Genomic DNA, 13,169 nt, shown 5'->3' on the forward strand with positions numbered 1-13,169 from the left:
TTATGCTAAATGAAATAAGTCAGTCAGAGAAAAACAAATACCATATGATTTCACTCATATGTGGAATTTAAGAATGAAAACAGATGAATATATGGGAAAGGCAGGGAGGAAGGAGACAGGGAGATAAACCATAAGTGACTCTTAGGCAGAGAACGCCAACTGGGGGAGGTGGGTAGGGAATGGTTTAGATCTGTGATGGGCATTAAGGAAGGCACTGTGATGAGCACTGGGTGTTGTACGTAAGTGATGAATCCCTGATGTTTCATCTAGTTTCATCTAGTTCATCACTGTTTCTACTAGTGATGAATCACTAGTTTCATCACTAGTAAAAACTCTAGAAACCAATACTATACTGCACTGTATGTTAACTACCTAAAACTTAAATAAAAAAAAAAATTAAAAAAAAGAAGGATGTCAGGGTTAATGGTTGTGAGCAGATAAGAGAGATACCTTGGAAAGAAGTGTGAGCAGACAGTGCTCCAAGATTTTTTGTGGCTCTTTCTTCCGTACATCTCTATGGACAATGAAGCTCAGATTTGCTACATTCTGTGAAGTCCTTCCCTTGATAATTTCAGGAGAGGTTAAGCCATAAGCCACTCCAGAAACAATCAGGAAACACAATTAAATTTGACCACTTAGCTCAATGTTTCACAGTTATTTTATAATTGATTTCTTTTAAAATATCTGTGGCCTCTGGGGCACCTGGCTGGCTCAGTTGGTGGAGCATGTGACTCTTGATCTTAAGCCTGTGTCTGGGCCCCACAATGGGTGTAGAGATTACTTAAAATCTTAAAAAAAAAAAAAAATCTGTGACATCTAAAATAGGAAGAATCACTGGCACTTAAAAGACTGCTAGGCAATATATATTTCAGACTTATGAAGTTCTATTTTAGCCACAATGTAGAATTGTCTATGTCCTCTCCTCCACCCTTCCCATATTTCTAGTTATTTGAGAATTAACTGTAGTTGTTGGAGTTTACTCTCTTAGCAGAAATTTATATTCAATTTCCTGTCTTCTTTACTCAGTTTGAACATTATTTTGTGTCTATAACTACATTTATGATTGAATCATCCTTACAGTTTGCTGCTTGCAAAGAGGGACATATTGGACAGTTTCTTATAACAGTATATTAAGAGAAAGGCTGATGTGATTCAGTGATCTAGCAGATGTGCCACCTGCGGCCTTGCATGCACATGTCAATTGGTAAAAAACTTAACTCTTGTTAAGGTTGTTGAAATCACCTGGAGTGATTCAACATGGCTAGCACCCACCAGCAACCTCTGGCCCCAGAAGAGCTTCTCCTTTTGCTACTTAGAGATGTTAAGTTTACCTCTTAGGGGTTGATATGTATCTTTCTTTTGACATGTCCATATCATGTCTGTATCATCTTCTGTATGTGGTTGAAACCCAACTGTCTTCTTTTCCCTTCTATTCTCAACACTGCTTGTGGACTCTTGGTATTTTTTGATGGATGATGATGGTCCCAGCAGCCAGCCATCACATTTTGACTTCAATAAACTAAAAAGAATAAACATGAATGAGCTATAGAGAGCATAGATGGGAGGTGCATGATTATATGAAGGCATATAAATTCAGCGTAAGTTGAAATGTAATTCATGGCAGTAAGAACTTTCTTTTTCTTCTTATCTTTTATTGAATTATAATTTGAATAAGTTACCAAAGGTCTATTTTGTATCTTGTCACAATAATTTTGGAGAAGAAATGGTCTTTATCCTCAAAAAGCTTATATTTGGAGTTCGGGAAATGAGACTCAGACCCATGAAACTGCTAATAAAGCCACAGAGTATGACTAAGAACCAGAATATCTGTAGAAATAAAAAGTATGCTAAAACAAGACTTGCATAGCTAAAATGTTTCCAAGTACTAAAATTGAACATTAGGGATTAAAATATCACCAATTTGCTTCAAAATGCATTTGTGTTTCTCATTTTCAATTGTTACAGTATTTATTATGTGCCTAGAGTACGTAAGAAGCAGTACAATGGTGCATGTGGAATAATTGGTCCCTGTCCTCACATAATTTCATTATAAAGTCAGCAAGGCAAATATGGAATAAAAGGAATTTTAATGAAAATAAACACATGTACATATGTTTTTCTCTCTAATAAACTGTGTTCCCAGCATTAACACATTTCCTCTTAGAACATTTTGTTTTTTATTTTTTTATTTTTTATTTTTAAAATTTATTTTTATTTTTATTTTTATTTTTTTTAACATTTTGTTTTTTAGGGACAAATGTTCAATGACATATCCCAGCTTCTTCCTTTACATTTTAATTCACCACAGACTCAGGACACTTTGGTTTTGTCTTTTTCATGCCCAAAAACAATGTGAGAGCTAAAGTAAATAGAAAAAAAGAGAGAGAGAGAGAGAGAGAGAGAGATGTTTACTCATAGAGTCTAAATATTAAGACATTTAAACTCTCCAGAAGCAGAGGTGATAAGCTGACAGATAAGAATAAGAACCAGAATATCTGTAGAAATAAATAAGAATAAGAATAAGCTGACAGAGTATTACTGGATCCATTACTAATCTCAGAAACTCTTCTCTTAGGTGGGAAAGTATAATACTCAGTGTCAGTGAGGGTGCAGGGACAAGAGCATTGTAATACATTATTGGACAAACTGCAAATTGGTATAGCCTTTTGGTGAGTTATTTGTCAACACAAAACAAAAATGCATCTACCTCCTAACAATTCTGCTTTTAAGAAGTTATCCTATAGAATTAGATAAACAACAGCATGAGAATATCTGTTCAAGGATGGTCATTACAGAACTACTTGTAACAGGGGAAAACTGTAGCAAATATCATTCAATAGAAGAATGAGTAAAAAAAACCCCATAAACTTGGTACACCCATTATAAGGAACACTATTCAGTCACTAAAAAGAATGAGGGATTTCTCTATACTATTGTGGAGAAACTTCATGACATACAAATAAACTTCATGACATAAAAGGAAACAAACAAACAAGGCAAATAAGCAAGCAATTTGCAATAATGGAATATACAATATGACCTCATTTTTGTAAAAACAAAAATACATAAAAATATTTTTAAAGTTCTTCATGAATATACACCAAACCTGAGAGGCAGAAATAGAGTGACTGAGGGAATAGCTTTTATAATTTAATTTATATGCTTCTGAATGTTTTCATTTCTTCTAATAGGCATGTATTTTTTAAACTAAAAAACAAAACCTTTACCATCTCCTCTACATTATCATCTCCTCTCTCTTTCCCTTCTCTGCCAAACTTCTAGAAAATAGTAATCGATTTTAAAAGACATACCTACTAAAACTATTTTTTAAAGAGCAAATCTGGTGTCCTTTTCTCTTTCAGCAGTCTTTTTACTAGATCACTTCACTTCAATTGACTCCTTTCTTACAACTTTTTACCTTGGACATCATAGTATGTTATCAAGACTGGTCTTCCAGTTTTAGGAGGCTTCTACTCAGATTCTTTTACTGGGAACACTTCTACTTCCTTCCCCTTAAAAGTTCAGACATTCCTCAAGAGTCTGTGCTTTTTCTTTCTTCTTCCCCCACTTAGCACTTTCTAGTGATTCTTGCCACATCGCTGTATTTTCAATTATGATTTCTAAATAGATTCATCTAGCCCCTAGTGCTCTCTAAAACTGCTGATCTGATCCACTATTTACCAGAAAGCTGTGAAGGGATGTCTTGTCATAACTTCCCAAAGCAATTCATGTGAAAGCAATGGCATTATATTTATCTTGAAACTAGTTTCTCCATGCTTCCATTTTCATTTAATGACATCACCATTCTCTTAGTCACTTATATGAAAAGTATCAGTCATCTCAAATTCTGTTTTCCTTGTGCCTATCCAATAAATTACTAAATCAACAATTCCTTTATATATTCATCAGATATTTATTGAGGACATACTCTATAAGGCCTGATAATGTGTTATGGGTCTAGAGTGGGCAAACATGAAAAATAAATATTTATTGAGTACATTGTATGCTAGGTGATAAGTATACAAACACAAGCAAGACCTGGTTCCTATTCTCAAAATGATTTTAGTAGTCGAAAGAGACACTGAAATAGATCATTTTTAAAAAAGGTTTATTTATTTCTTTTATAGAGAGAGGGAGTAAGAGAGTGGGAGGAGGGATGGGTAGAGGAAGAGGCAAAGAGAATCCTCAGGCAGAATCTGCTCTGATCATGGAGCTCAACGCCAGGCTCCATCTCATGACCATGAGATCATGACCTGAGCCAAAATCAAGAGTTGGCCGCTTAATTGAGCCATCCAGGTGCCTCTGAAACAGATCATTTTTAATACTATATGAAACATGCTATGATTCAGGATATACAGGGTATCAATGGGAGCACATAGGTCCTCAGCAGAGGACCTATCTCTTACTGAGGGTAAATTCTGGAAGCATTCAAACTAAATCTTGGAGGAGGATAAGCAGGTGATAAGGAAGGACAGAAGAATGTTCTAAGCAGAAAAAAGAGAACACTTTGAATAAATATACCAACAAGTAAACAAGTAAACAAGTAAAATATATTTTGAGGATAAGTGAAGGTGAAGCAGGAGAGACAGAGATAGGTCAGATCATAAAAGGTTTGCCTTCATATGAAGGAGCTTGAGCTCTATTTCATAGGCAAGGGAGAGTCACTGGAAGGCTCCAAGGGGAAAAGTGGCATTATCCAATTTGAATTCATAAAAAATTATCCTGGACAAGGCCACTTAAAAGAGGGACTATAAGAAGTTGGATGAGTCAGAAGGCTGCTGAAATAGCTCTGATGAGACATGATGAGGGTCTGGGAGAGAGGAGCAGTTGTAGAAAATGAAGAGAAATTGTTTAAAAAACATATTTAGTATTTAAAATTGGTAGAATTCAATGAGTGAATGAAAAGTGAAGGGAAAAGGTAGTGAGAATGGCAGAATTTTGGGGGTATAAGCAATACAGAAAGGAAGGACTGGGAAGGTGGGAGAAATTAATGTAGCCTGAAGTACTTATGAAACATCTGGGAAGACATTTCAAGAAAGCAATTGGATTAATAACTCCATATGTTTGGCTAGTCGGCTGGCTAACTTTAGAGTGAGGTTGAGACAGAATTGAGGAAGTATATGCTTCACTGTCAAAGTTCTCAGGGAAGGAGGAGGTAAATTCATTCTTGTAAATGAAAGAAATGGGTATTGAGGAATGAAGTGAAGATTTGGAGTATGTATTGAGGGAATTCAAGATAAAACCGACCAACAACAAGGAAAAAAATTCCTGCAATATTGAAGGCCTAGGGGATCCCTGGGTGGCTTAGCAGTTTAGCGTCTGCCATCGGCTCAGGGTGATCCTGGAGTCCTTGGATTGAGTCTCACACTGGGCTCCCTGCATGGAGCCTGCTTCTCCCTTTGCCTGTGTCTCTGCCTCTCTCTCTCTCTGTCAAATAAATAAACAAACAAATAAATAAATAAATAAAATCTTTAAAACAAATATTGAAGGCCTAACAATTAGAAATCATAAATTTGTGTCAAGGCTCAGGTGCACAGATGTAAAAGCACAGAAAGCAGCCTGAGAACTTGATCTCGGTTTCGGATTTTATTGGGAGGGTTAAGCAAACTGAAGATCAAGTTTCAAGCTCCAACACCAGCACAGTCCCCACCCTGCACAAGCTCTGTATTCTGTGCCAAGCTGTCCCCTCTGTGAATCAGGCTCTAACACTGTATGCTCAAATTAGTTTTGGGATATGATGTGAAGTAGGCATCAAGGTTTATTTTTTTCCATATCTATATCCAATATTAGTTTTGAAGACTCCCTTCTACACAGACTTGCTTGATACCTTTGTCAAAAAGCAACTGAACAGGAGGAGGGGCAAGATGGCGTAAGAGTAGGGTCCCCAAGTCACCTGTCCCCACCAAATAACCGAGATAACCTTCAAATCATCCTGAAAATCAACAAATTCGGCCTGAGATTTAAAGAGAGAACAGCTGGAACGCTACAGTGAGAAGAGTTCGCGCTTCTATCAGGTAGGAAGACGGGGAAAAAGAAATAAAGAAACAAAAGGCCTCCAAGGGGGAGGGGCCCCGCGAGGAGCCGGGCTGAGGCCGGGGTGAGTGTCCCCAGGACAGGAGAGCCCCGTCCCGGAGACGCAGGAGCTGCACCGACCTTCCCGGCGGAAAGGGGCTCGCAGGGAGTTGGAGCAGGACCCAGGAGGGCGGGGATGCCCTCGGGCTCCCTGGGACACTAACAGACACCTGCATGCCCAGGAGAGTGCGCCGAGCTCCCTAAGGGCTGCAGCGCGCATGGCGGGTCCCGGAGCAGCTCGGAGGGGCTCGGGCGGCGGCTCCGCGGAGGGGGCTGCGGGGCGGGAGCGCGAATCCAACAGCGCAGGCCCCGGAGCACTGGGCGCCGGGACACAGCCCAGGATCCGGCCTCCTCCCGGGGCAGGCAGAGGCCGGGAGGGCCCAGGACCGCAAGGACGCTCCTGCCCCGAGCTGAGCAGATCAGCGGCCCCGCCCCGGAGCCTCCAGGCCCTGCAGACGGAGAGCTCCGGAGTTACTGCCGGAGCTGAATCCAGCTCCAGAGCTGGCCCCGCCACTGGGGCTGTTCCTCCTGCGGCCTCACAGGGTAAACAACCCCCACTGAGCCCTGCACGAGGCAGGGGGCAGAGCAGCTCCCCCAAGTGCTAACACCTGAAAATCGGCACAACGGGCCCCTCCCCCAGAAGACCAGCTGGACGGACAAGTTCCAGGGGAAGTGAAGGGATTCTGTGAAGGGATTCTGTACTTTTAAGTATACAGAATCAGAAGATACTCCCCCGTGGTTTTTTTTTTTTTGGATTTCTGATTGCTTCTCCCACCCTTTTTTTCCCCTTTCTTTCTTTTTCTTTTTTCCTTTTTTCTTCCTTTTTTTTCTCCTTACTTTCCTTCTTTCTCTCCTCTCTTTTTCTCCTTTTCCCAATACAACTTGTTTTTGGCCACTCTGCACTGAGCAAAATGACTAGAAGGAAAACCTCACCTCAAAAGAAAGAATCAGAAACAGTCCTCTCTCCCACAGAGTTACAAAATCTGGATTACAATTCAATGTCAGAAAGCCAATTCAGAAGCACTATTATACAGCTACTGGTGGCTCTAGAAAAAAGCATAAAGGACTCAAGAGACTTCATGACTGCAGAATTTAGATCCAATCAGGCAGATATTAAAAATCAGTTGAATGAGATGCAATCCAAACTAGAAGTCCTAACGACGATGGTTAACGAGGTAGAAGAACGAGTGAGTGACATAGAAGACAAGTTGATGGCAAAGGGGGAAACTGAGGAAAAAAGAGACAGACAATTAAAAAACCATGAAGACAGATAAAGGGAAATAAACGACAGCCTGAGGAAGAAAAACCTATGTTTAATTGGGGTTCCCGAGGGCACCGAAAGGGCCACAGGTCCAGAATATGTATTTGAACAAATCCTAGCTGAAAACTTTCCTAATCTGGGAAGGGAAACAGGCATTCAGATCCAGGAAATAGAGATATCACCCCCCAAAATCAATAAAAACCGTTCGACACCTCGACATTTAATAGTGAAGCTTGCAAATTCCAAAGATGAAGAGAAGATCCTTAAAGCAGCAAGAGACAAGAAATCCCTGACTTTTATGGGGAGGAGTATTAGGGTAACAGCAGACCTCTCTCCACAGAGACCTGGCAGGCCAGAAAGGGCTGGCAGGATATATTCAGGGTCCTAAATGAGAAGAACATGCAACCAAGAATACTTTATCCAGCAAGGCTCTCATTCAAAATGGAAGGAGAGATAAAGAGCTTCCAAGACAGGCAGGAACTAAAAGAATATGTGACCTCCAAACCAGCTCTGCAAGAAATATTAAGGGGGACTCTTAAAATTCCCCTTTAAGAAGAAGTTCAGTGGAACAATCCACAAAAACAAGGACTGAATAGATATCATGATGACACTAAACTCATATCTGTCAATAGTAACTCTGAACATGAACGGGCTTAATGACCCCATCAAAAGGCGCAGGGTTTCAGACTGGATAAAAAAGCAGGACCCATCTATTTGCTGTCTACAAGAGGCTCATTTTAGACAGAAGGACACCTACAGCCTGAAAATAAAAGGTTGGACAACCATTTACTATTCAAATGGTCCTCAAAAGAAAGCAGGGGTAGCCATCCTTATATCAGATAAACTAAAATTTACCCCGAAGACTGTAGTGAGAGATGAATAGGGACACTATATCATACTTAAAGGATCTATCCAACAAGAGGACTTAACAATCCTCAATATATGTGCCCCGAGTGTGGGAGCTGCCGAATATTTAAACCAATTAATAACCAAAGTGAAGAAATACTTAGATAATACACTTATACTTGGTGACTTCAATCTAGCTCTTTCTACCCTCGATAGGTCTTCTAAGCACAACATCTCCAAAGAAACGAGAGCTTTAAATGAACACTGGACCAGATGGATTTCACAGATATCTACAGAACTTTATATCCAAACTCAACTGAATACAATTCTTCTCAAGTGCACATGGAACTTTCTCCAGAATAGACCACATACTGGTTCACAAATCGGGTCTGAACCGATACCAAAAGATTGGGATCATCCCCTGCATATTCTCAGACCATAATGCCTTGAAATTAGAACTAAATCACAACAAGAAGTTTGGAAGGACCTCAAACACGTGGAGGTTAAGGACCATCCTGCTAAAAGATGAAAGGGTCAACCAGAAATTAAGGAAGAATTAAAAAGATTCATGGAAACTAATGAGAATGAAGATACAACCATTCAGGGATCCCTGGGTGGCCAGCGGTTTGGCGCCTGCCTTTGGCCCAGGGCGCTATCCTGGAGACCCGGGATCGAATCCCACATCGGGCTCCCGGTGCATGGAGCCTGCTTCTCCCTCTGCCTATGTCTCTGCATCTCTCTCTCTCTCTCTGTGACTATCATTAATAAAAAAAAAAAAAAAAGATAGAACCATTCAAAATCGTTGGGATGCAGCAAAAGCAGTCCTAAGGGGGAAATACATCGCAATACAAGCATCCCTTCAAAAACTGAAAAGAACTCAAATACAAAAGCTAACCTTACACATAAAAGAGCTAGAGAAAAAACAGCAGATAGATCCTACACCCAGCAGAAGAAGAGAGCTCATTAAAATTCGAGCAGAACTCAACAAAATCGAGACCAGAAGAACTGTGGAGCAGATCAACAGAACCAGGAGTTGGTTCTTTGAAAGAATTAATAATAAGATAGATAAACCATTAGCCAGCCTTATTAAAAAGAAGAGAGAGAAGACTCAAATTAATAAAATCATGAATGAGAAAGGAGAGATCACTACCAACACCAAGGAAATACAAATGATTTTAAAAACATATTATGAACAGCTATACGCCAATAAATTAGGCAATCTAGAAGAAATGGACGCATTCCTGGAAAGCCACAAACTACCAAAACTGGAACAGGAAGAAATAGAAAACCTTAACAGGCCAATAACCAGGGAGGAAATTGAAGCAGTCATCTAAAACCTCCCAAGACACAAGAGTCCAGGGCCAGATGGCTTCCCAGGAGAATTCTATCAAACGTTTAAAGAAGAAATCATACCTATTCTACTAAAGCTGTTTGGAAAGATAGAAAGAGATGGAGTACTTCCAAATTCGTTCTATGAGGCCAGCATCACCTTAATTCCAAAACCAGACAAAGACTCCACCAAAAAGGAGAATTACAGACCAATATCCCTGATGAACATGGATGCAAAAATTCTCAACAAGATACTTGCCAATAGGATCCAACAATACATTAAGAAAATTATTCACCATGACCAAGTAGGATTTACCCTGGGACACAAGGCTGGTTCAACACTCGTAAAACAATCAGTGTGATTCATCATATCAGCAAGAGAAAAACCAAGAACCATATGATCCTCTCAATAGATGCAGAGAAAGCATTTGACAAAATACAGCATCCATTTCTGATCAAAACTCTTCAGAGTGTAGGGATAGAGGGAACATTCCTCAACATCTTAAAAGCCATCTATGAAAAGCCCACAGCAAATATCATTCTCAATGGGGAAGCACTGGGAGCCTTTCCCCTAAGATCAGGAACAAGACAGGGATGTCCACTCTCACCACTGCTATTCAACATAGTACTGGAAGTCCTAGCCTCAGCAATCAGACAACAAAAAGACATTAAAGGCATTCAAATTGGCAAAGAAGAAGTCAAACTCTCCCTCTTCGCCGATGACATGATACTCTACATAGAAAACCCAAAAGCCTCCACCCCAAGATTGCTAGAACTCATACAGCAATTTGGTAGCGTGGCAGGATACAAAATCAATGCCCAGAAATCAATGGCATTTCTATACGCTAACAATGAGACTGAAGAAAGAAAAATTAAGGAGTCAATCCCATTTACAATTTCACCCAAAAGCATAAGATACCTAGGAATAAACCTAACCAAAGAGGTAAAGGATCTATACCCTCAAAACTATAGAACACTTCTGAAAGACATTGAGGAAGACACAACGAGATGGAAAAATATTCCATGCTCATGGATTGGCAGAATTAATATTGTGAAAATGTCAATGTTACTCAGGGCAATTTACATGTTTAATGCAATCCCTATCAAAATACCATGGACTTTCTTCAGAGAGTTAGAACAAAATATTTTAAGATTTGTCTGGAATCAGAAAAGACCCCGAATAGCCAGGGGAATTTTAAAAAAGAAAACCATATCTGGGGGCATCACAATGCCAGATTTCAGGTTGTACTACAAAGCTGTGGTCATCAAGACAGTATGGTACTGGCACAAAAACAGACAACATAGATCAACGGAACAGAATAGAGAACCCAGAATTGGACCCTGAACTTTATGGTCAACTAATATTCAATAAAGGAGGAAAGACTATCCATTGGAAGAAAGACAGTCTCTTCAATAGATGGTGCTGGGAAAATTGGACATTCACATGTAGAAGAATGAAACTAGACCACTCTCTTTCACCATACACAAAGATAAACTCAAAATGGATGAAAGATCTAAATGCGAGACAAGATTCCATCAAAATCCTAGAGGAGAACACAGGCAACACCCTTTTTGAACTTGGCCACAGGAACTTCTTGCAAGATACATCTACAAAGGGAAAAGAAACAAAAGCAAAAATGAACTATTGGGGCTTCATCAAGATAGAAAGCTTTTCCACAGCAAAGGATACAGTCAACAAAACTAAAAGACAACCTACAGAATGGGAGAAGATATTTGCAAATGACGTATCAGATAAAGGGCTAGTTTCCAAGATCTATAAAGAACTTATTAAACTCAACACCAAAGAAACAAACAATCCAATCATGAAATGGGCAAAAGACATGAACACAAATCTCACAGAGGAAGACATAGACATGGCCAACATGCACATGAGAAAATGCTCTGCATCACTTGCCATTAGGGAAATACAAATCAAAACCACAATGAGATACCACCTCACACCAGTGAGAATGGGGAAAATTAACAAGGCAGGAAACCACAAATGTTGGAGAGGATGCGGAGAAAGGGGAACCCTCTTACACTGTTGGTGGGAATGTGCACTGGTGCAGCCACTCTGGAAAACTGTGTGGAGGTTCCTCACAGAGTTAAAAATAGACCTGCCCTATGACCCAGCAATTGCACTGTTGGGGATTTACCCCAAAGATACAGATGCAATGAAACGCCGGGACACCTGCACCCCGATGTTTCTAGCAGCAGTGGCCACAATAGACAAACTGTGGAAGGAGCCTCGGTGTCCATCAAAAGATGAATGGATAAAGAAGATGTGGTTATGTATACAATGGAATATTACTCAGCCATTAGAAATGACAAATACCCACCATTTGCTTCAACGTGGATGGAACTGGAGGGTATTATGCTGAGTGAAATAAGTCAATCGGAGAAGGACAAACATTATATGGTCTCATTCATTTTGGGAATATAAATAATAGTGAAAGGGAATATAAGGGAAGGGAGAAGAAATGTGCGGGAAATATCAGAAAGGGAGACAGAACATAAAGACTCCTAACTCTGGGAAACGAACTAGGGGTGGTGGAAGGGGAGGAAGGCGGGGGGTGGGGGTGAATGGGTGTCGGGCACTGAGGGGGGCACTTGACAGGATGAGCACTGGGTGTTATTCTGTATGTTGGTAAATTGAACACCAATAAAAAATTAATTTATTAAAAAAAAGCAACTGAACATATAATATAACTGTATGGGTATTTCTGGACTCCATTCTGTTCCACTGACCTGTTTATCTTAATGTGAATATGAAACTGTATTGATTATATAACTTAATTAACATACCTAAAATTAGGTTCACAAGTCTTTCAATTTAGTCTTCTAAAGTAGACTGTTTTTGTTATTCTAGGTCCTTCATATTTCATATAAATTTTAGAATGTCAATTTCTATAACAGTAGCTTGTATTTTAAGTAAAATTACATTGAATCTAATCTTTAATTTGGAAAAAATTTGTATCTTAACTATATTGAAGGTTCCAATTCAAGAACATGGTATATCATTCTGTGCATTTATTTAAGAGTTCTTGAATTTATCTTAGTAGTATTTTATAGCAATCAGTTTAGAGATTTTGTATATATTTTTGTTATTCCTAGGTACTTAATGGCTTTTTATGTTGCTGTAATTGCTTCTTTTAATTTTATATTCAATTGTTGTTTTATATGTATTCTTATATGATAGCTAATTGCATTATACAGAAATAAAATTGATTTTTATGTTGATCTTGAACTCAAATTCTGTGAGTGTGTTAAATCCACTTAATTCTAGAGCTTGTTTCTGTAGCTTCTTTAGGATATTTCTACGTGGATAGTCATACTATTTGAGAATAAAGACTGTTTTACTTATTTCTTTCCAGTATTTTTTATCGCCTGATCACACTAAATAGGAACTCCAGTACAATGTAAATAGAAGTGCTAATCGTGGATATTCTTCCCTTATTCCTCAAAGTGCTCATCACTAAAGAGATGTATCATTCATTGTCCATCCCCTCTATCAGATTTCTAGTTTAATGACAGGCCATTTTTTTCTCCCTATAATGTATGAACATTGGAAGAGCTATGTTAAATGCTTTTGCTGCATCTATTTGAGGCACTGGATTTTTTTCTTTATTATGTTAATATGGCAGATCCCATTGATTTTCAA

General features: G+C 39.1%; 1 protein-coding gene across 19 annotated transcripts in view; it reads right to left on the minus strand.

The window, feature by feature from the left end:
- The window catches only part of KIAA1328 (KIAA1328 ortholog), a 373,028-nt gene that overhangs the window by 69,466 nt on the left and 290,393 nt on the right, over positions 1-13,169 (minus strand). For all 19 annotated transcript variants that reach the window (XM_025429035.3, XM_049112695.1, XM_025429030.3 and 16 more), the window contains one exon: positions 1,332-1,519. In XM_025429035.3, coding sequence (XP_025284820.1) covers positions 1,332-1,519 — 188 coding nt within the window. The remainder of the gene's footprint in view (positions 1-1,331; positions 1,520-13,169) is intronic.

Source organism: Canis lupus, chromosome 7 (assembly GCF_003254725.2).
Source record: "Canis lupus dingo isolate Sandy chromosome 7, ASM325472v2, whole genome shotgun sequence".
Lineage (NCBI taxonomy): Eukaryota > Metazoa > Chordata > Mammalia > Carnivora > Canidae > Canis > Canis lupus.